At 37.6% G+C, this 25,593-nt stretch overlaps 1 protein-coding gene across 1 annotated transcript in view; it reads left to right on the top strand.

The window, feature by feature from the left end:
• Positions 1-10,634: 10,634 nt before the first annotated feature.
• The window catches only part of MFSD2B (MFSD2 lysolipid transporter B, sphingolipid), a 312,518-nt gene continuing 297,559 nt past the window's right edge, over positions 10,635-25,593 (top strand). Inside the window, exon 1 of the mRNA XM_053709634.1 lies at positions 10,635-10,719. Within this exon, the coding sequence (XP_053565609.1) occupies positions 10,639-10,719 (81 nt within the window). The 5' untranslated portion in view covers positions 10,635-10,638. The remainder of the gene's footprint in view (positions 10,720-25,593) is intronic.

Below are 25,593 nucleotides of genomic sequence, written 5' to 3'. Positions count from 1 at the left end.
GTCTTGTTTTAGTCTAGTTTTAGTCGATTGAATCTCCAGTAGATTTTAGTCGACTAAATCTCAAGTAGATTTTAGTCGACTAAAATCTAAGGGGTTTAGTTAAAGTGTAATGCATTATTTAAGCATTTCTCTAAAATTTGCAAACTGATTATATACTCCAGGAGTAAACATAACACATGGTAATATTTATGGTATTAAGGTTTAAACATGCAATACAGACACAGATTTAGCCTTTGTGATATGTAACATCTTTATTAAACTTAAAATGAAATAAAACCAAGTTTCATAAACAAACATAAGTGCAACTTTAAAATATAAAAAAACAAAACTGTAAACTGTATTGGCTGTATTGAACATATTACCCAATATAAAAACTTTAACAGTTCTCTGTTAATAATTAAAACAAGTATCAAGAAACTCAACACAACAAAAAGTTTCTGCAGCTAGCACAGGCACAGCATAACTTAAACCCATACTCGTGGGTTATGCATATTTCTATAGGAAGAATCAATTGTTTGTTCACAGATTCGAAACATTTTCGGCAACTATATTAGCACTGCTCTAGAACTTCCAAACTCATTATATACTCCTGGAGTAAAGGTTTATTAACCTGTTTTTATTTATGGTATTAAGGTTTAAACATACAATACAGATTTAACAGATTTAACTGTTGTGGTATATAACGTGTTTATTTATCTTAAAATTTAATAAAACTAAGTTTCGTAAATTTTACAAAAGAACAGTAATTGGATATGGATTGATTAAAACAACTTGCATAAAATGTTTTTTTTTGTCAGCAAATTTTGATTTAGTTTTAGTCATAGTCTTTTGACTAAAATGTCATTTTAGTTTTAGTCATAGTCTTTTGACTAAAATGTCATTTTAGTTTTAGTCATAGTCTTTTGACTAAAATGTCATTTTAGTTTTAGTCGTATTTTAGTCATCAGAATCTCTTTAGTTTTATAGTCATTTTAGTCTAGTTTTAGTCGACAAAATTAACACTGGTATGTAGACTCTTCTGATTGTCTTTGCCGTTCTAGCCCACTCCTGCTTTTTGGGAAATATAAAGGCCAGCTTGAAAGTTGTGAGTAAAAATGTCTCTCCAGCTTCCCAGACAACCATTGCTCGCATACAGTTCCACACATTGGTTCCAAGCAGTAAAAAACATTAGTGTCTCTGGTAAATGATTCTCAAAAAATGTTGTGGGGACTGTCCCCCACCCCCCCCCATACTGTAAGTGCGCTCACTAGAAAGAGCTGTTCCATAATAAATTTCTTGCAATTCTTGGGATGGTGCCAGGAATTTTCCTTGGGGAGATGTTTCCAACACTAACAGGAGGTGTCTCTTGGTCATAGGTTTCCGGACAATCAGATTGTTCACTGAGCAGTATAGGTTGTTTGATCTAAAGCTCGATATGTAACAAGCTCTGTAGCCAGGCTCTCTATCTTTTGCGTTATGGTTTTATTATCAGACTTATTAAGTCGATTTCCTGCCTTCGTAGGGACTGTCTTTGTAATACTCCATATATCTTGCCAGGTAGGGGGTGGACACTGAGACCCCAGAGTGCCACCACCCTTGCAGACGGTCATGGAGGTGGATGTGTAAGCACCAGGTATTGTAGGCACTGCCTCATCATGTTGGAATGCCCGTTTAAGCGTATGTTCAAACGCAGCTTGGTAATTGTCTAAGAGGAAGCATATTTCCCTGATGATGTATGCAGCCGATTCCATGATATGGTTACTCTGTAATTATCGATTTTTTTAGACAATAAAGCAGCAGTCAACCATTCTCACTCCACACATCGGTCTTCACGTAGAGAGAAAAATTGCCGCTCCTGAGATTTTTGACTAGCAAGATAGGCACCAGATCAGTGAGGTTTCATCCATTGAGTGTCCCCTCTGGTTTTAAATGAATAGTTTACTGGAGCCTGCAGATTCACAATATTGGCAAAGTGTAAGAGCTTGAACTGTCTCCAAACTTATTTTTCATATATAGTGTATAGACGGAGCTACCATGATGTGCGACCGTTCAGCTTAAGAGTTGGCTCCCGATGTAACTTACATTTTAATATAGCTGTGCCATTCTAATACCCCGTGCTCAAGTTGGCCACTCTAGCTGTACAGTGCTGTACAGTTAGAGCGCTGATTGGAGAACAATTCAATTAACCCCTTAAGGGACAACGAAGTACCCTGTACGTTGCTGGTATTTCTATGGGGATTGCATTTTTACTAGCATGGTCTTGCTGACTGTGCTATTTTCGGTCTCCACCTGGAGGGAGGGGGTATAATAACGAGCTATGATAACAAAACAAAAAAGATTCAACAACCAACGACGTACACGGTACATTGTGGTCGTTAAGGGGTTAAAGGCCATCTAAAATATTCCTTAGATTCCGGACCTGATTTTAAATCATAAAGTTTACGATAACGTTAACTGATTTCCAACATGATAAGCCCTACAATACAATGAATTACAGAACATAATGAACGTACTTCACTGTAGTGTGAAATTCTAGTGTATATGAGCTCGGAAGGCCAACAGCAGCATATTTTCAATAGCAGCAGTATATCACCTGTATATTGCACATAGTAGCAGGGTGATGACATATGCAGTGTTTTGTGTATCTCGAAAGGTAACGCCAGCACAATATGTTTCTTGAAACACTTTATTTAAGATTACATAAAAAGTGACGTTGCGGGGTTTAACCCCTTAGTCATCTTAGACATCTACTTTTTCAAGTTTTGTCTCAGGGAAAACATATAATATCAAATCCTGCATGAACTGCACCTCTAAATATGTCATCTATTTAATCGAATGTACCCAGTGTGGAGTCCAGTACGTGGGACATACCTCCAGAGATGTGAACACTAGAATTAAGGAGCTTCTTTCATCCTTTAATACTGTAAGGGCATCTACCCCTATTGTATAGCATTTTGGTGTACTTCATAAGGGTGACATGACCTCTTTTTCTTGGTGTGCAATTGAAAAGATTTGCAAGCCCAAGAGAGGGGGCAATATTGATCACATCCTGGAGAAGAGAGAAGCGTACTGGATTTTCACACTGGGTACTAGGGTACCCAAAGGGCTTAATTCCAAGTATGATATCATGAATATATGGGAACAGTAGCAATTTATGGCTTTCCCCAAGCATCCTTATCATCCCATTATTATTATCACTATTATTATTAGGTTTTATTTAGAAGCATTATAATAGGGCCCCTATATGTTCTCATGTTATAATTTTGTCTATATAACTTTTTGTGTTTTTCCCCTCACTAATCCATTTGTGAGAATTCTAGGCCACTTTGGGCTCTTTACTCTCGTGATTGAACAATGTCAATTTTTGTTTGAAATGTTTTCTGCAATAGTGTTATCTTAACTAATATGGTGTTCTATTTTATATTGTAACTGTTTTTTCTCACGTTTTTGTGATTTAATAAGAGTTGTATTTTTTTCTATTAATGTGTATTAGATGCATCAAAGAGGGTGTGTTTCAATTTTAACCAATTAGAATGAAAGCAATGGTATTTTAACAGGTGTGACACAAAGGCACTATGGGCTATGATTACGGCTACAAGCCGAAACGCGTAAGCCAGCAGTGCCACACCACTTTGATTTGTTCATCTTGTGTTGCTTGCCTTTCCTGGATTTACTATTTTTAATGGATGTCTAATAAAGTTATGTTTTACGCAACCCACCGGATCCTTCGTTTTCCTTGATGTATTTTATGACCAGCTGATCCGCTGCGTACTTGCTGACGAGGGTGGGTGTGAGCAGGAGTCTCAACTAATTGGAGGACAGAGGTGAAGGATCAGAGGTGGAGCAACAGTGCGGTGGAGGTTCCATGAGGACGCTAGCGATACCGGTGAAGCTTCCTGAGTACTTGGTGAGACAAATTGTATATGTCCGTGCTCTTAAGGTATGAGAATTAAGTCCGGTATATGCTTGAAGGGCTAGTAGGATCAGAGGAGCGGCTTGTGACAGTAAGAAAGATTGCCAGTCACACGCACAGCAGCACACCATTATTTATCACTTCCTATCGGGGGCACCTATTATATAACCGGTATCTGACTCGGATATATGTGTGGAGTCAGTTTAGACGGTCCGATCTACATATGTGACATTTTCTGTGTACTTTTTATTTCAAGTGCGTACGATTTAAGTATGAGCAGTATAACACACAAAATAAATGCAGCATATTGTGTATAGCAGCAGTGTATCACCTGTATATTGCACATAGTAGCAGGGTAATGACATATGCAATATTTTGTGTATAAGAGCAGTAACACAAAAAAATAACTGCAGCATATTGTGTATAGCAGCAGTGTATCACCTGTATATTGCACATAGTAGCAGGGTGATGACATATGCAGTATTTTGTGTATATGAGCAGTATAACACACAAAATAAGTGTAGCTTATTGTCTATAGCAGCAGTGTATCACCTGTATATTGTACATAGTAGCAGGGTGGTGACATATGCAGTATTTTGTGTATATGAGCAGTATAACACACAAAATAACGGCAGCATATTGTGTATAGCAGCAGTGTTGTATCACCTGTATATTGCACATAGTAGCAGGGTGATGACATATGCAGTATTTTGTGTATATGAGCAGTATAACAAACAGAATAACTGCAGCATATTGTGTATAGCAGCAGTGTATCACCTGTATATTGCACATAGTAGCAGTGTGATGACATATGTAGTATTTTGTGCATATGAGCAGTATAACACAAAATAACTGCAGTATATTGTTTATAGTAGTGTATCACCTGTATATTGCGCATAGTAGCAGGGTGATGACATATGCAGTATTTTGTGTATATGATCAGTATAACACAAAATAACTGCAGCATATTGTCTATAGCCGCAGTGTATCTATTACCTGTATATTGCACATAGTAGCAGGGTGATGACCTATGCAGTATTTTGTGTATGTGAGCAGTATAACAAACAGAATAACTGCAGCATATTGTCTATAGCAGCAGTGTATCACCTGTTTATTGCACATAGTAGCAGGGTGATGACGTATGCAGTATTTGTGTATATGAGCAGTATAACACACAAAGTAAGTGTAGCTTATTGTCTATAGCAGTAGTGTATCACCTGTATATTGCACATAGTAGCAGGGTGATGACATATGCAGTATTTTGTGTATATGAGCAATATAACACACAAAATAACTGCAGCATATTGTCTATAGCCGCAGTGTATCTATTACCTGTATATTGCACATAGTAGCAGGGTGATGACGTATGCAGTATTTGTGTATATGAGCAGTATAACACACAAAATAACTGCAGCTTATTGTCTATAGCAGCAGTGTTGTATCACCTGTATATTGCACATAGTAGCAGGGTAATGACATATGCAGTATTTTGTGTATATGAGCAGTATAACACACAAAATAACTGCAGCATATTGTCTATAGCCGCAGTGTATCTATTACCTGTATATTGCACATAGTAGCAGGGTGATGACCTATGCAGTATTTTGTGTATATGAGCAGTATAACACACAAAATAACTGCAGCTTATTGTGTATAGCAGCAGTGTTGTATCACCTGTATATTGCACATAGTAGCAGGGTAATGACATTTGCAGTATATTGTGTCTATGAGCAGTATAACACAAAATAACTGCAGTATATTGTTTATAGTAGTGTATCACCTGTATATTGCGCATAGTAGCAGGGTGATGACATATGCAGTATTTTGTGTATATGATCAGTATAACACAAAATAACTGCAGTATATTGTCTATAGCAGCAGTGTATCACCTGTATATTACACATAGTAGCAGGGTGATGATGTATGCAGTATTTTGTGTATATGAGCAGTATAACACACAAAGTAAGTGTAGCTTATTGTCTATAGCAGCAGTGTATTACCTGTATATTGTACATAGTAGGAGGGTGATGACATATGCAGTATTTTGTGCATATGAGCAGTATAACACACAAAATAACTGCAGCATATTGTGCATAGCAGCAGTGTATCACCTGTATATTGCACATAGTAGCAGGGTGGTGACATATGCAGTATTTTGTGTATATGAGCAGTATAACACACAAAATAACTGCAGCATATTGTGTATAGCAGCAGTGTATCACCTGTATATTGCACATAGTAGCAGGGTGATGACACATGCAGTGTTTTGTGTATAAGAGCAGTATAACACACAAAATAAGTGCAGCTTATTGTCTATAGCAGCAGTGTATCACCTGTATATTGTACATAGTAGCAGGGTAATGACATATGCAGTATATTGTGTATATGAGCAGTATAACACACAAAATAACTGCAGCTTATTGTCTATAGCAGCAGTGTATCACCTCTATATTGCACATAGTAGCAGTGTGATGACATATGCAGTATTTTGTGTATATGAGCAGTATAACACACAAAATAACTGCAGCATATTGTGTATAGCAGCAGTGTATCACCTGTATATTGTACATAGTAGCAGGGTGATTACATATGCAGTATTTGTGTATATGAGCAGTATAACACACAAAATAACTGCAGCATATTGTGTATAGCAGCAGTGTATCACCTGTATATTGCACATAGTAGCAGTGTGATGACATATGCAGTATTTTGTGTATATGAGAAGTATAACACACAAAATAACTGCAGCTTGTTGTCTATAATAGCAGTGTATCACCTGTATATTGCACATAGTAGCAGGGTGATGACATAAGCAGTATTTGTGTATATAAGCAGTATAACACACAAAATACCTGCAGCATGTTGTCTATAGCAGCAGTGTATCACCTGTATATTGCACATAGTAGCAGGGTGATGACATATGCAGTATTTGTGTATATGAGCAGTATAACACACAAAATAACCACGATATTGTGTATAGCAGCAGTATAGTAGCAGAATAATGACATATACAGTGTTGTGTATATGAGCAGTAAAACACAAAAAATAGCAGCATAATGTGTATAGCAGCAGTGTGTCTTGTATATTGCACATAGTAGCAGAATAATTCATGCAAACAGCCTTTGTATAAGAGCAGTGACAAACATATAAGTAGCATATAGTTTACACATGTGGCTGTCACACAGGACAGTTATACAGGTTAGAAGAATAATTCCTATAAGCAGCATGTTGTGTGTAGATACCGTATAATGCTATACACTACAGTATAATGCTATACACTACAGCATAATGCTACAGTATAATGCTATACACTACCGTATGATGTACATTTTGATAGCACTGTAGCTTCTATAACAGTGGTTTAGTGGTTATGGGGCACAATATTATACATATAAGGGGAAGTATTGTGTGTTTAGTGAAACTAATACAAACGACAGCTGTACAGTAGGTAGTAGAACAATGTTACATAACAGTATAGTGTGTAGAGTAGCCGTGTATCATGTGATGCCCCCAGTATATTGTGTATAGAAGCAGGTTATACATTACAGTGGTTTGGTGAATATGGGGAACAATATTATGTGTAACAGACGCAGAAGTTACTGATAGATCAATAACAAATAACAGTATACTGTAGTGTATATAGGAGCAGTATGTTACCTGACTCCTGCAGTATATTGTGTATAGCAGTAGAATGACATATATAACAGTATAGGGATAGAGGAGTAGTGTTACTTGACTCCTGCAGTATATTGTGTATAGCAGTAGAATGACATATATAACAGTATAGGGATAGAGAAGCAGTGTTACCTGACTCCTGCAGTATGTTGTGTATAGCAGTGGAATGACATATATAACAGTATAGGGATAGAGGAGCAGTGTTACCTGAATTCTGTAGTATATTGTGTATAGCAGTAGAATGACATATATAACAGTATAGGGATAGAGGGACAGTGTTACCTGACTCCTGCAGTATATTGTGTATAGCAGTAGAATGACATATATAACAGTATAGGAATAGAGGAGCAGTGTTACCTGACTCCTGCAGTATATTGTATATAGCAGTAGCAGAAGATAATAATAACACATAACAGTATAGGGATAGAGGAGCAGTGTTACCTGACTCCTGCAGTATATTGTGTATAGCAGAAAATAATAATAACACATAACAGTATAGGGATAGAGGAGCAGTGTTACCTGACTCCTGCAGTATATTGTGTATAGCAGAAGATAATAATAACACATAACAGTATAGGGAGGGATAGAGGAGCAGTGTTACCTGACTCCTGCAGTATGTTGTGTATAGCAGTGGAATGACATATATAACAGTATAGGGATAGAGGAGCAGTGTTACCTGACTCCTGTAGTATATTGTGTATAGCAGTAGAATGACATATATAACAGTATAGGGATAGAGGGACAGTGTTACCTGACCCCTGCAGTATATTGTGTATAGCAGTAGAATGACATATATAACAGTATAGGGATAGAGGAGCAGTGTTACCTGACTCCTGCAGTATATTGTGTATAGCAGAAAATAATAATAACACATAACAGTATAGGGATAGAGGAGCAGTGTACCTGACTCCTGCAGTATATTGTGTATAGCAGAAAATAATAATAACACATAACAGTATAGGGATAGAGGAGCAGTGTACCTGACTCCTGCAGTATATTGTGTATAGCAGAAAATAATAATAACACATAAGAGTATAGGGATAGAGGAGCAGTGTTATCTGACTCCTGCATTATATTGTGTATAGCAGTAGAATTACATATATAACAGTATAGGGATAGAGGAGCAGTGTTACCTGACTCCTGCAGTATATTGTGTATAGCAGTAGAATGACATATATAACAGTATAGGAATAGAGGAGCAGTGTTACCTGACTCCTGCAGTATATTGTATATAGCAGTAGCAGAAGATAATAATAACACATAACAGTATAGGGATAGAGGAGCAGTGTTACCTGACTCCTGCAGTATATTGTGTATAGCAGAAAATAATAATAACACATAACAGTATAGGGATAGAGGAGCAGTGTTACCTGACTCCTGCAGTATATTGTGTATAGCAGAAGATAATAATAACACATAACAGTATAGGGAGGGATAGAGGAGCAGTGTTACCTGACTCCTGCAGTATGTTGTGTATAGCAGTGGAATGACATATATAACAGTATAGGGATAGAGGAGCAGTGTTACCTGACTCCTGTAGTATATTGTGTATAGCAGTAGAATGACATATATAACAGTATAGGGATAGAGGGACAGTGTTACCTGACCCCTGCAGTATATTGTGTATAGCAGTAGAATGACATATATAACAGTATAGGGATAGAGGAGCAGTGTTACCTGACTCCTGCAGTATATTGTATATAGCAGTAGCAGAAGATAATAATAACACATAACAGTATAGGGATAGAGGAGCAGTGTTACCTGACTGCTGCAGTATATTGTGTATAGCAGAAAATAATAATAACACATAACAGTATAGGGATAGAGGAGCAGTGTACCTGACTCCTGCAGTATATTGTGTATAGCAGAAAATAATAATAACACATAACAGTATAGGGATAGAGGAGCAGTGTTACCTGACTCCTGCAGTATACTGTGTATAGCAGAAGATAATAATAATAACAACACATAAGAGTATAGGGATAGAGGAGCAGTGTTATCTGACTCCTGCATTATATTGTGTATAGCAGTAGAATGACATATATAACAGTATAGGGATAGAGGAGCAGTGTTACCTGACTCCTGCAGTATATTGTGTATAGCAGTAGAATGATATATATAACAGTATAGGGATAGAGGAGCAGTGTTACCTGACTCCTGCAGTATATTGTGTATAGCAGAAGATAATAATAACACATAACAGTATAGGGATAGAGGAGCAGTGTTATCTGACTCCTGTAGTATATTGTGTATAGCAGTAGAATGACATATATAACAGTATAGGGATAGAGGAGCAGTGTTACCTGACTCCTGCAGTATATTGTGTATAGCAGTAGAATGACATATATAACAGTATAGGGATAGAGGAGTAGTGTTACTTGACTCCTGCAGTATATTGTGTATAGCAGTAGAATGACATATATAACAGTATAGGGATAGAGGGACAGTGTTACCTGACTCCTGCAGTATATTGTGTATAGCAGTAGAATGACATATATAACAGTATAGGGATAGAGGGACAGTGTTACCTGACTCCTGCAGTATATTGTGTATAGCAGTAGAATGACATATATAACAGTATAGGGATAGAGGGACAGTGTTACCTGACTCCTGCAGTATATTGTGTATAGCAGTAGAATGACATATATAACAGTATAGGGATAGAGGGACAGTGTTACATGACTCCTGCAGTATATTGTGTATAGCAGTAGAATGACATATATAACAGTATAGGGATAGAGGAGCAATGTTACCTGACTCCTGCAGTATATTGTGTATAGCAGTAGAATGACATATATAACAGTATAGGGATAGAGGGACAGTGTTACCTGACTCCTGCAGTATATTGTGTATAGCAGTAGAATGACATATATAACAGTGAATACACAGCAGAATACCCCCACCACCACAGTGTGCGCGGTACAGCGCGTATGACAGCAGTAGACAGTGTGAGCGCGCAGCAGACCTATACTCCACCACCCGAACCGTTATCAGTAAACCAGCCTGACCTGACCCCGCCCACCTGGTGACAGCTCTACTGCTGCCCGGTCACGGCACACACTACTCCTGTCATGGCTGAGGGAGCCCTGGAGCTCCAGCTGACCGCACCAAATGCCAACACCAAGCAGTCACCACATTGCCCAGCGTTACTGGTAAGAAATTTACAGAAATACTTCTAGCGACCACTCTGTGAGGGCACTTCTGCCTATCAGTGTACACATGAGAACAGCACACCATAAGGGCAAACTTGGGCACAGACAGTAGATACTTCACCATCAGGGCACGGCACATAGCCATTTAGGTCAGCATCAGGGCACCCCTGGCTATTACACTGCTGGGGATTAAAATAAGGGCTCACGTGGGCACAACACTTCTAGCCTAGTAGTGTTGTGCCCACGTGTGCCTTATTGTTCTAGGGATCACCACACAGGCACAGCACTTCTAGAGATCACCATCAGGGCACACAGGCACAACATCAGGGCACAGCACTTCTAGAGATCACCATCAGGGCACACAGGCACAACATCAGGGCACAGCACTTCTAGAGATCACCATCAGGGCACACAGGCACAACACTTCTAGAGATCACCATCAGGGCACACAGGCACAACATCAGGGCACAGCACTTCTAGAGATCACCATCAGGGCACACAGGCACAACATCAGGGCACAGCACTTCTAGAGATCACCATCAGGGCACACAGGCACAACACTTCTAGAGATCACCATCAGGGCACACGTGGGCACAGCACTTCTAGGGATCACTCAGGGCACCCGTGGGCACACCACTTACTTCTGGGGATCACTGTCAGGGCACATGTGGGCACAGCACTTCTAGAGATCACCATCAGGGCACACAGGCACAACACTTCTAGAGATCACCATCAGGGCACACGTGGGCACAGCACTTCTAGGGATCACTCAGGGCACCCGTGGGCACACCACTTACTTCTGGGGATCACTGTCAGGGCACATGTGGGCACAGCACTTCTAGAGATCACCATCAGGGCACACAGGCACAACACTTCTAGAGATCACCATCAGGGCACACGTGGGCACAACACTTCTAGGGATCACTCAGGGCACCCGTGGGCACACTTACTTCTGGGGATCAGGACACCATTGCGCACCTCAGCAGAACTCTTGGTGCCAGCGGATTCCAATTCTCACTTCCACTGGTTTTCTAGGCAGCTGGCACAGAGTAGCGCAGTACGAGATGCGCCCCCTGATGCTCTCTTACAACCACTTTGTTATTTGTCACATGTTCTAGAACACGCACGAACTATCTCCCTGATGCATTTTATTGCAATAATTCATGTTACATTTAAAGCTGCTGTTGTGGGAAATTTTAGGGATCTACAAAAAGACCAGTAACATCACACTAAACATTTGTTACACATTAAACAAAACAAACTGTTTCCTGAGTATTCTTTCAATAAAGATTGATCTGAAGAAGCCTAATGATAAGGTCATATTAAGTCATACATAAGTCATGGCATCTCATTACATTTGTATTAAATAGAATTTGCCTAGCTGCAAGTAGCTTTGTGTTGATCAGATCAGAACATTTCTCGATTATTGCATTGTAATGGTTTGTGTGCACAGGTGGGTAGTGCGTGTTAACAAGTGCGAGGAAATATCTTTTAACCCCTTGGTTGTCGGTCTGTAGTGAAATTCTGTCCAGTTCCCAAGTACTTACAATTTCCGAATTCACACACATACACACCTTAAAGGGATAGAAAAGTTAAAATTAAAGGGTCATAAAGGGACATGAAACAACTTTCCAAATTACTTCAATAATTATTATTTAATTTTCTTCAGTCTTTGATATCCTTTATTGAAGATCAAACCTGAAAGCAGTAATAAAATAGTGGAAGTTAGCTCAACAAAGGGCATATATGTGCAGCTACCAATCAGCAGCTAGCTCCCAGTAGTGCATTGATGGTTCTAAGCCTACCTAAGTATTGTTTTCAACAAAGGATACATAGTGAACAAAGCAAATTTGATAACACAAGTAAATTATTTCTATGTTTAAATTTACATGCCCTATCTGAATAATGAAATTATAAATTTGTCTTTATTGTCTTTATCGTCATTTCCTGTTTTTTTTCTGATCATCTTAATCAACTCACATTTAATTGTTCAAACATTTTCCTGCTTATGTTGCTTCCGTTTATTTATTTGCCTTTTATGGTTAATATTGTTGTTCTTTTTAACTATTTACAAGCTTTTAAATGATTTTATATACTGCATCATCCTCCTTAAATAATTTTCATCTTTCACTTGCTCTGTGCCTGTTGTTAAGCTGCATTGGTTGGAATATTTCTTTTACTTTTAGTTCCAAGACATATGTATTGCAATGAACATTTAATTCACAGATATTTCAATGTTTTCTGTTTATCTTCAATATTTTTATTGGAAAAAAAAGCCAACCTTGATGCAATTTAGGATACTCTTTTTTTCTTGATTAGACCTGTAGGTCATCTTTACAGCCATCCCTGTTTACAATTAGTTCAGAGGTGGACTGAATGTCCCAAAATTGTTCCTCTTTTTCTTGTAGTGTATACTATGCTGTGACATCACTTCCTGGGTATGACTGGAATGGATGTGGTCAAAATTAAACTTTCATGATTCAGATAGGGCATGTAACTTTAAACAACTTTCCAATTTACTTTTATCATCACATTTTCTTTGTTCTTTTGGTATTCTTTGTTGAAAGCTAAACCTAGCTAGGCTCATATGCTAATTTTTTAGCCCATGAAGGCCGCCACTTACCTCAGTGCATAGTTTTTCACAGTTATACACTGCTAGTTCAACTGTGTTATATAGGTAACATTATGCTTGCTCCAGTGGAGTTATTTATGCGTCAGCACTGTTTGGCTAAAATGCAACTCTGTCAAAATAACTGAAATAAGGAGGCAGTCTGCCTCCTTATATCACAGAGGTAAGAAATATATTAATATAACCGTGTTGGTTAAGCAAAACTGGGGGACGGGTAATAAAGGGATTATCTAGCTTTTTGAAAAAAAATAATCATTTTGTTGTAGACTGTCACTTTAATCTTGTTTTGCCGACTGGGGGTCTTGCACATTGTCTCCCGCGGGCTCAGGGTAGATGATCCCATATCTTAGAAATCCCTGATGAGTTTCACATGATCATATATCAAGAACTATTTTAATGTGCCTGAAAGCATATACATACACTAATAACAGTCACCAACTTACAAGATATCCCATTTGTTGAATGGTCTAAAACACTACGCTACTTTGCCTTTATGGGTTGAATCATTCCTGCTTCTCTTGTTATAATAGAATGAGAATCCCTGGCTTTATGTACAATTCTAATACACTGTCATGAATACAGCTGAGCTTAGGTGGGTGCTTTAAACAATGGGAGATGGTCAGTTTTTCTTTTGTTAAATACATATACAGAAAGTACGGTTTAGCACACCTTACAAAGAGTTTATAAACATATTTTGGAGTGCAGTCAATGAGACCAAATAGTTACACAAAACAGGGGCATTGGCACACATCCGCTTGCAAATAAACAGAACATTTTCTTTCATGTAATTGGCAAGAGTCCATGAGCTAGTGACGTATGGGATATACAATCCTACCAGGAGGGGCAAAGTTTCCCAAACCTCAAAATGCCTATAAATACACCCCTCACCACACCCACAATTCAGTTTTAAAAACTTTGCCTCCTATGGAGGTGGTGAAGTAAGTTTGTGCTAAGATTTCTTTTTTTTTTTTCTTTTTATATTTTATTTTTTTATTTGAACTAAAGGTAAAATAACAATGTCTGGTCAGGTAAAAAGTAAACATACAAGGAGTGTCAATTCTATATATCACACATCTGACAAAAACCCTCAGATCACTGAATACCTATTGTCTCTCAGAAACTAATCATCAGCGGCATGTGCAACCTCCGAAACTGTATGTGACACAAGTCTCTCACATATAAATCACATAATCAGTTCCTGATTTTGAAGTAAGCATGTATTGTTGGTGCTCCAAAAGTTCCGGCCAGTGAGGAGCATTTTCCAATGTTTTATACTTGCTATGAGAGTTAATATTAGGTCGACCAGCATGTTGGTAAAGTGATTAACAGAATGCTTTAAACAAATACTTGTAACATATAAAACAAAAACAAAAAACCTATAAAAAACCTATAGAAACAAACAACATTGCCCCAGGGGTGTGTTCACAACCTTTATTCTAATCAATCTTATTAATAATTACCTCCCTCACCCCCAAAAAATGCCCACCGCTCTTACTTTAATTGATAAACTTGCATGCTCATCTCTCTTACTCATTATACCCTATTAAGTTTGTGCTAAGATTTCTACGTTGATATGCGCTTCTCAGCATTTTGAAGCCCGATTCCTCTCAGAGTACAGTGAATGTCAGAGGGATGTGAAGGGAGTATCACCTATTGAATGCAATGGTTTTCCTCGCTGGAGATCTATTTAATAGGTTTTCTGTTATCGGTCGTAGAGATTCATCTCCTACCTCCCTTTTCAGATTGACGATATACTCTTATATTCCATTACCTCTACTAATAACTGTTTCAGTACTGGTTTGGCTATCTGCTATATGTGGATGGGTGTCTTTCGGTAAGTATGTTTTCATTACTTAAGACACTCTCAACTATGGTCTGACACTTTATGTATTTATATAAAGTTCTAAATATATGTATTGTACTTATATTTGCCATGAGTCAGGTTTATGTATATTTACTTTTGCAGACTATCAGTTTCAAAATTGGGAAAAGCATATTTAGGAAGTTATTTTTCTTCAAAATTGACTGTTTTTATTAATTTTCACGGGCAAAATTTAGGCTTGCGAGGCCGCAAAATGCTGATATTTATTGCGTCATTCTTGGCGAGACAATTTTTTTGGCACAAAGATACGTTCGGTGACGCAAATTTGTTATTTCCGGCGTCTTAGTTGACGCCAACTTTCCTTGCACAAGGTTGCGTCTGCTATGACGCAAATTACGTCATTTCCAGATGTTGTTAGTGCCAAAAAAAATTGTTTTGCGTTGCGCGTCATACTTGGCGCCAAATAATTTTATTATTTAAACCCCACTTCCTATATGCCTCTTGCCTTTTTCTATGCTCAGAGGGCTATGCTGTTTGCATTTTTTTCTTATTTCTGAAACTGCCATATAAGGAAATTGATCATTTTGCTTTATATGTTGTTTTTTTCTCTTACATTTGCAAGATGTCTCAATCTGATCCTGTCTCAGAAGCCACTGTTGGATTCCTGCTGCCTGATAACAGTTCTACCAAAGATAAGTGTATCTGTTGTAAGCTAGCGGAGATTATATCTCCAGCTGTAGTATGTAACAGTTGTCATGATAATCTTTTACATGCATAGAATGTATCCATCAGTACTAGTACAATGCCTGTTGTTCCTTCAACATCTAATCTACATGATATCCCTGTGAATATAAAAGATTTTATTGCTGATGCAATTCAGAAGGCTTTGTCTGCCATTCCGCCTTCTTATAAATGTAAAAGGTCTTTTAAAACTTCTCATAAATATGATGAATTTTCAAATGACCGAAAACATACTGAATTATCCTCCTCTGATGAGGATCTATCTGATTTAGAAGATCCTACCTCAGATATTGACACTGACAAATCTATTTATCTCTTTAAGATGGAGTATATTTGTTCCTTGTTGAAAGAAGTGTTAATTACTTTGGATATTGAGGAAACTAGTCCTCTTGATATTAAAACTAGTAAACGTTTAAATTATCTTTATAAAACTCCTGTGGTTACTCCAGAGGTTTTTCCAGTTCCTGATGCTATTTCTGATATGATTTCAAAGGAATGGAATAGACCTGGCACTTCTTTTATTCCTTCTTCTAGGTTTAAAAAATTGTATGCTTTGCCAGCAGCCAGACTGGAGTTTTGGGAAAAAATCCCCAAAGTTGATGGGGCTATTTCTACTCTTGCCAAACGTACTACTATCCCTATGAAAGATAGTACTTCTTTTAAGGTTCCTTTAGATAGGAAACTTCTGGCTATCTTCTCAGGCCTGCAATTTCTGTAGCTGATGTTGCAGCTGCATCAACTTTCTGGTTGGAAAGCTTAGCGCAACAGGAAACAGATTCTGATTTTTCTAGCATTGTTCGCTTGCTTCAACATGCTAATCATTTTATCTGTGATGCTATTTTTGATATAATCAAAATTGATGTTAAACCTATGTCTTTAGCTATTTTAGCTAGAAGAGCTTTGTGGCTCAAATATTGGAATTCTGACATGGTATCTAAGTCTAGATTACTATCTCTTTCTTTCCAAGGTAACAATTGATTTGGTTCTCAGATGGATTCCATTATTTCAACTGTCACTGGGGGAAGGGAGTTTTTTTACCTCAGGATAAAATATCTAAAGGTAAATCTAAAGCTTCTAATCGTTTTCATTCCTTTCGACAGAATAAGGAACAGAAACCAAATCCATCCCCCAAGGAATCTGGTTCCAATTGGAAATCTTCATGTTGGAATAAATCCAGGCCTTTTAAGAAACCAAAGCTAGCCCCCAAGTCTGCATGATGGTGCGGCCCTCATTCCAGATCAGCTGGTGGGGGGCAGATTACAATTTTTCCAGAACATTTGGACAGATTCTGTCCAAAATCATTGGATTCAGAGCATTGTCTCTCAAGGGTATCAAATAGGATTCAGAATGAGACCTCCTGTGAGAAGATTTTTTCTCTCACGCGTTCCAGCAAATCCAGTGAATGCTCAGGCTTTTGTGAAGTGTGTTTCAGATCTAGCGCTTTCAGGGGTAATGATACCATTTCCGTTTCAGGAACAGGGTCTGGGGTTTTATTCAAATCTATTCATTGTCCCAAAGAAAGAAAATTCATTCAGGCCAGTTCTGTATCTGAAAATTTTGAACTGTTTTGTAAGAGTGCCAACTTTCAAAATGGTGACTATAAGGACCATTCTGCCTTTGGTTCAGCAAGGTCATTATATGTCCACGCTAGACTTACAGAATGCATATCTTCATGTTCCGATTCATTGAGATCACTATCGCTTTCTGAGATTCTCTTTTCTAGACAAGCATGACCAATTTGTTGCTCTTCCATTAGGCCTAGTGACAGCTCCAATAATTTTTTCAAAGGTTCTCGGTGCCCTACTCTCTGTAATCAGAGAGCAGGGTATTGTCGTGTTTCCTTATTTGGACAATATCTTGTTACTGGCTCAGTCTTTACATTCTGCAGAATCTCACACAAATCAACTAGTGTTGTTTCTTCAAAGACATGGTTGGAGGATCAATTTACCAAAAAGTTCCTTGATTCCTCAGACAAGGGTCACCTTTTTAGTTTTCCAGATAGATTCAGTGTCCATGACTCTGTCTCTAACAGACAAGAGACAAATAAAATTGGTTTCAGCTTGTCGGAACCTTCAGTCTCAGTCATTCCCTTCAGTGGCTTTGTGCATGGAAGTTTTAGGTCTCATGGCTGCAGCATCAGACGCGATCCCCTTTGCTCGTTTTCATATGAGACCTCTCCAGCTTTGTATGCTGAATCAATAGTGCAGGGATTATACAAAGATATCACAATTGAAATCCTTAAATCCCAATGTTCTACTCTCTCTGACTTGGTGGTTAGACCACCATCGTATAGTTCAAGGGGCCTCCTTTGTTCGTCCACCCTGGACTGTAATCACAACAGATGCAAGTCTTTCAGGTTGGGGAGCTGTCTGGGGATCTCTGACAGCACAAGGGGTTTGGAAATCTCAAGAGGCGAGGTTACCAATCAATATTTTAGAACTCCGTGCTATTTTCAGGGCTCTTCAGGTTTGGCCTCTATTGAAGAGAGAACCATTCATTTGTTTTCTGACAATGTCACAACTGTGGTATATGTCAATCATCAGGGTGGGACTCGCAGTCCCCTAGCTATGAAAGAAGTATCTCGGATACTCGCTTGGGCGGAATCCAGCTCTTGTATAATTTCTGCAGTACATATCCCAGGTGTAGACAATTGGGAAGCAGATTTTTTCAGCCGTCAGACTTTACATCCGGGGGAGTGGTCACTGCATCCAGATGTGTTTTTCAGATTGTTCAGATGTGGGGTCTTCCAGAAATAGATCTGATTGCTTCCCATCTGAACAAGAAACTTCCCAGGTACTTGTGCAGCTCCAGGAATCCTAATGCGGAGTCGGTGGATGTGTTAGCGGTTCCTTGGTTTTACCAACCTGCTTATATCTTCCCGCCTCTAGTTCTTCTTCCAAAAGTGATCTCCAAGATCATCATGGAACATTTGTTAGTGTTTCTGGTAGCACCAGCATGGCCTCACAGGTTGTGGTATGCGGACCTTGTCCGGATGGCCAGTTGTCAACCATGGCCACTTCTTTTAAGACCAGATCTTCTGTCTCAAGGATCGTTTTTCCATCAGGATCTCAAATCATTAAATTTGAAGAGATGGAAATTAAACGCTTAGTGCTTAGTCATAGAGTTTTCTCTGACTCAGTAATTGATACTATGTTACAGGCTCGTAAATCTGTTTCTAGGAAGATTTATTATCAAGTTTGGAAGACTTATATTTCATTGTGTTCTTTTCATAAATTCTCCTGGCATTCTTTTAGAATTCCTAGAATTTTACAGTTTCTTCAGGATGGTTTGGATAAAGGTTTGTCTGCAAGTTCCTTGAAGGGACAAATCTCTGCTCTTTCTGTTTTATTTCAAAGAAAGATTGCTAAACTTCCTGATATTCACTGTTTTTTGTTCAGGCTTTGGTCTGTATCAAGCCTGTCATTAAATCAATCTCTCCTCCTTGGAGTCTTAATTTGGTTTTGAAGGCTTTACATGCTCCTCCTTTTGAACATATGCATTCTATGGATATTAAACTACTTTCTTGGAAAGTGTTGTTTCTTTTGGCTATCTCTTCTGCTAGAAGAGGTTCTAAATTATCTGCTTTTTCTTGTGAGTCACCTTTTCTGATTTTTCATCACAATAAGGCAGTTTTGCGGACTTCTTTTAAGTTTTTACCTAAAGTTGTGAATTCTAACAACATTAATAGGGACATTGTTGTCCCCTCTTTGTGTCCTAATCCTAAGAATTCTTTGGAGAGATCCTTACATTCTCTGGATGTTGTAAGAGCTTTGAAATATTATGTTGAAGCTACTAAATATTTCAGGAAGACTTCTAGTCTATTTGTTGTCTTTTCTGGTTCTAGGAAAGGTCAGAAAGCTTCTGCTATTTCCTTGGCATCTTGGTTAAAGCGTTTGATTCATAAGGCTTATGTGGAGTCGGGTCAGGCCCCGCCTCAGAGAATCACAGCTCATTCTACTAGATCAGTCTCCACTTCGTGGGCTTTTAAGAATGAAGCTTCAGTTGATCAGATTTGCAAAGCAGCGACTTGGTCTTCTTTGCATACATTTACTAAATTCTACCGTTTTGATGTATTTGCCTCTTCGGAAGCAGTTTTTGGTAGAAAAGTTTTTCAGGCAGCTGTTTCAGTTTGATTCCTCTGCTTATGTTTTAAGTTTTTTTCTTTTCAATTATAAGAAAAACTTATTCTTTTGTTTGTGGATTTAATTTTTCAGCGGAAAATGGCTGTTTTTTTATTTTATCCCTCCCTCTCTAGTGACTCTTCTGTGGAGTTCCACATCTTGGGTATTACTTTCCCATACATCACTAGCTCATGGACTCTTGCCAATTACATGAAAGAAAACATCATTTATGTAAGAAATTACCTGATAAATTCATTTCTTTCATATTGGCAAGAGTCCATGACACCCATCCTTTTAATGGGGGTTATGTTTTTTTGTATAAAGCACAATTATATTTCCAGTTCCTTTTTTTGATGCTTTTTACTCCTTTTTCTATCACCCCACTACTTGGCTATTCGTTAAACTGAATTGTGGGTGTTGTGGGGGGTGTATTTATAGGCATTTTGAGGTTTGGGAAACTTTGCCCCTCCTGGTAGGATTGTATATCACATACATCACTAGCTCATGGACTCTTGCTAATATGAAAGAAATTAATTTATCAGGTAAATTCTTACATAAATGATGTTTTTAAAGGCTGCAAAAAATCACCTGCAAAAATCACTTACGCTTTTATATTAAAATTGGGATCTTAGTCATACAATACTGTACAGCCATATTCTGCTCCTCCAGTCACCAACTCACAAGGTGTCCCAATGTTGATTGGTCCACATATTGCTATTTGTGTATGTTAAAAGTTGTCACTTTTTCATTGATTTTGTTATATCAGATTGCAGAAAGCCTAGTTTATTAGAATATGACATTGGATTAAACCAATAAGCCATCATGTATAATATCTTTAGAATTGTTCAGTTACGGGATACACATTTACATTTTTTTCTGTATGAGATTTAATTAATGCTCTGACTCTGGCCCTGATTCTAAAAAAAATTGCCACTTAATAGGTGGTTACTCAACCTAACACTCTCAGGGGCAGCCCTCATATTCTATAAAAAAGGGCTGTCTCTGCGAGTGGCGAGATGTCTCCCATACAAATAATGAGAGCTCTCTGATAGGTAAAATTTCACAATGGAGGGCAAATTGCAGAGGGGGAACTGGCGTGTTTTAAAACATGAATATTATGCTTAATGCAAATTAAATTACACTGTTTTCAGTGCACTGCGCCTTAAATGCAATATCATTTTTGTATGTATATGTTTTCCTTTCAGAATAATTAGTGTTTTGAATATTTTGGTGAAAACACGCCACTTTTTAACTCGCAAGAAAAAAAAAGAACGGTAGTACGAAAATGTTTATAGAATTACTCTGGGATTTGAGAGAAAATGTCATATACGCTCATGGAACACCCATAATCAGCCCATTTTACAAAAAAACTATTGTTTTCTGTATTTTGTACTTTTAATGACGAATTTCTTGCTTTTTTGCATGTCCAGTGTAGTTAAATTACAAATTTTATTGTGCACTTCTGTAATATATGCATCTACTTCCCATACGAAAATGCAGTATACGCACCTTAGTGAGACACCCTGTCTCTCAAATCCACGCATGCGATATTTTAAGTTTGTTTTCTTGCGCGCATAGGGTTAGCACACAAGCGAAAATGGTTTACTTTCATCTTGTAATATGAGTGCTACCCGAAGTGCACAAATTGCTTACTTCTAGCGGAGTTAGTGCGCAAACGGGAGCGTTAAATACCGCTCCACTTGTAATCTGGCTCTTAATGTATTTCTGTAGCTACAGCTCTAATTATAGTGAATGGTTAGAAAACAAAACCGTATAAACAATAATTTACCTAATACTTAAAATATATTTTTGTAGATTCAAAGAATTTACTGAAGATTAATTGTAAATGGAATGTAAAATACTTATATTTATAGTAATATGGACATATCTAATGCATGGTATGTATAACTGCAAGGCTGCATGGTACATGGTTATTACTCTAACAGACCTTTACTATTGTGTATTGTGTTTTATGCATTGCTATGATTAATTTGCTTTCTGTATCTTATATTGTATAGCATATATGTTCACAGCAACATTAAAGTATATATATATATATATATATATATATATATATATATATATATATATATATATTTATATATATATTTATATATATATATATATATATATATTAAATATATACACAGAGTATAACAATAATTACACACTTCATTCAAAAGACCTGCATGCAAAATGCATGTTTTGAGAGCAGTTTACATGGTTTTATTAGCATAATGTGCAATGTTCTGCAGTCTATGGATATATGCCTTGCTAAGTCTCTTGTTTATCTTATCTCCTCTGCTGTGGTTATTTTGGGACCAATATAAATCAGCTACACTGATCAAGAAGTCATTATGTAGAATTCTGTAGGGGTTATGATCAGTATTCCCTCTAACGCCAGTTTTGTGAGCAGCCAAGCAGTTAAACAATTAATAAGGGAACCACACCTTGCAGTCTGTATTGTGTAGTGGTTGCTAATTGATCTAATTAACTGTTTCAAAAAACTGGCGTTAGAGGGAACACTGGTCATAATTCTGTATCCTGTAGGATCCACTTCATCCTCTAAGGGCAGATAAATACACAACATATTTTAGCAATAAATGACAGGAAAACAGATAATGACGATACATTGCAAAGATTTATTGTTATATTTTTTGGGGAATAAAACTGTAGCTTTGTATTTACTGTCATTGACATGTTTATACAGAGACTGAACTAGAATCTATTAATTACTGTGTAGTATGTGGCATTTGGTTATTCAACTTGTTGGTAATCTGGTAAATCCAAACTGAAGTATGGATAAAAGATGAAGTGTTTTTAAATGTCTCCTAGCCTAAGTATATTCTATAAGAAGATCTAAACATCTGTGTTATGTGGCCACTTAGACATATTGGCATCTACTTATCAAGCCGTCAACCGCAAATACGCTGGAATTCAGCAGCGTATTTGTGGCGAGCCTGATTCCCCTTAGTTATTAAACCCTACAGACCGGTAGAATTTTGTGACGTAACATACGATCCGCTGGACTCAGTCCGACACAGAACGATGCTTACGTCATTACAGATGTTCCGAATGCAAATTCGGCACAATCTGACTACTTTTGCTAGTTATCAAATTTCTACCAGGTACGCTCGCCACTATTCCGGCCCAGCGTACCTGGTTTTCAATCCGCTGCCCTGGAGGCGGCAGATGCCATAGGAATCAATGGGAGTCTGAAAGCAGCGAAAGCTCATGTTCACTGCTGCCCGATATCCCATTGATTCCTATAGTAACGTTTACACCTAACACCCTAACATGTACCCCGAGTCTAAACACCCCTAATCTGCCCCCCCACACCGCCGCCATTATATTAAATTTATTAACCCCTAAACCTAAGTCTAACCCTAACCCTAATACCCCCTAACTTAAATATAATTTAAATAAATCTAAATAAATATTCCTAGCATTAAATAAATTATTCCTATTTAAAACTAAATACTTACCTATAAAATAAACCCTAAGCTAGCTACAATATAACTAATAGTTACATTGTAGCCAGCTTAGGGTTTATTTTTATTTTACAGGCAAGTTTGTATTTATTTTAACTAGGTACAATAGTTATTAAATAGTTATTAACTATTTAATAACTTCCTAGTTAAAATTAAATACAAATTTACCTGTAAAATAAAACCTAACCTAAGTTTCAATTACACCTAACACTACACTATGATTAAATAAATTCCCTAAACTAAATATAATTAAATAAAATTATCTAAAGTACAAACCCCCCCACTAAATTACAGAAAATAATAAACAAATTACAAGATTTTTAAACTAATTACACCTAATATAATCCCCCTAACAAAATAAAAAAGCCCCCCAAAATAAAAAAAGCCCTACCCTACACTAAATTACAAATAGCCCTTAAAAGGGCCTTTTCTTTCATGTAATTAACAAGAGTCCATGAGCTAGTGACGTATGGGATATACATTCCTACCAGGAGGGGCAAAGTTTCCCAAACCTTAAAATGCCTATAAATACACCCCTCACCACACCCACAAATCAGTTTTACAAACTTTGCCTCCAAGGGAGGTGGTGAAGTAAGTTTGTGCTAGATTCTACGTTGATATGCGCTCCGCAGCAAGTTGGAGCCCGGTTTTCCTCTCAGCGTGCAGTGAATGTCAGAGGGATGTGAGGAGAGTATTGCCTATTGAATGCAGTGATCTCCTTCTACGGGGTCTATTTCATAAGGTTCTCTGTTATCGGTCGTAGAGATTCATCTCTTACCTCCCTTTTCAGATCGACGATATACTCTTATATTTACCATTTCCTCTACTGATTCTCGTTTCAGTACTGGTTTGGCTTTCTACAAACATGTAGATGAGTGTCCTGGGGTAAGTAAGTCTTATTTTCTGTGACACTCTAAGCTATGGTTGGGCACTTTATTTATAAAGTTCTAAATATATGTATTCAAACATTTATTTGCCTTGACTCAGAATGTTCAACTTTCCTTATTTCCAGACAGTCAGTTTCATATTTGGGATTATGCTTTAATTATCATATTTTTCTTACCTCAAAAATTTGACTTTTTCCCTGTGGGCTGTTAGGCTCGCGGGGGCTGAAAATGCTTCATTTTATTGCGTCATTCTTGGCGCGGATTTTTTTGGCGCAAAAATTCATTTCCGTTTCCGGCGTCATACGTGTCGCCGGAAGTTGCGTCATTTTTTTGACGTTATTTTGCGCCAAAAATGTCGGCGTTCCGGATGTGGCGTCATTTTTGGCGCCAAAAGCATTTAGGCGCCAAATAATGTGGGCGTCTTATTTGGCGCCAAAAAATATGGGCGTCGCTTTTGTCTCCACATTATTTCAGAATCATTTTTCATTTGCTTCTGGTTGCTAGAAGCTTGATGTTTGGCATTTTTTCCCATTCCTGAAACTGTCTTATAAGGAATTTGATCTATTTTGCTTTATATGTTGTTTTTTCTCTTACATATTGCAAGATGTCTCACGTTGCATCTGAGCCAGAAGATACTACAGGAAAACCTCTGCCTGCTGGATCTACCAAAGCTAAGTGTATCTGCTGTAAACTTTTGGTAGCTATTCCTCCAGCTGTTGTTTGTATTAAATGTCATGACAAACTTGTTAATGCAGATAATATTTCCTTTAGTGATGTACCATTGCCTGTTGCAGTTCCCTCAACATCTAAGGTGCAGAATGTTCCTGATAACATAAGAGATTTTGTTTCTGAATCCATAAAGAAGGCTTTGTCTGTTATTTCTCCTTCTAGTAAACGTAAAAAGTCTTTTAAATCTTCTCTCTCTACAGATGAATTTTTAAATGAACACCATCATTCTGATTCTTTGGACTCTTCTGGTTCAGAGGATTCTGTCTCAGAGATTGATGCTGATAAATCTTCATATTTATTTAAGATGGAATTTATTCGCTCTTTACTTAAAGAAGTACTAATTGCTTTAGAAATAGAGGATTCTAGTCCTCTTGATACTAATTCTATACGTTTGGATAAGGTTTTTAAAGCTCCTGCGGTTATTCCAGAAGTCTTTCCTGTTCCTAATGCTATT

Source organism: Bombina bombina, chromosome 4 (genome assembly GCF_027579735.1).
Source record: "Bombina bombina isolate aBomBom1 chromosome 4, aBomBom1.pri, whole genome shotgun sequence".
Lineage (NCBI taxonomy): Eukaryota > Metazoa > Chordata > Amphibia > Anura > Bombinatoridae > Bombina > Bombina bombina.
Note: the sequence above shows the minus strand (reverse complement) of the source record. Positions and strands in the feature narration are given on the sequence as shown.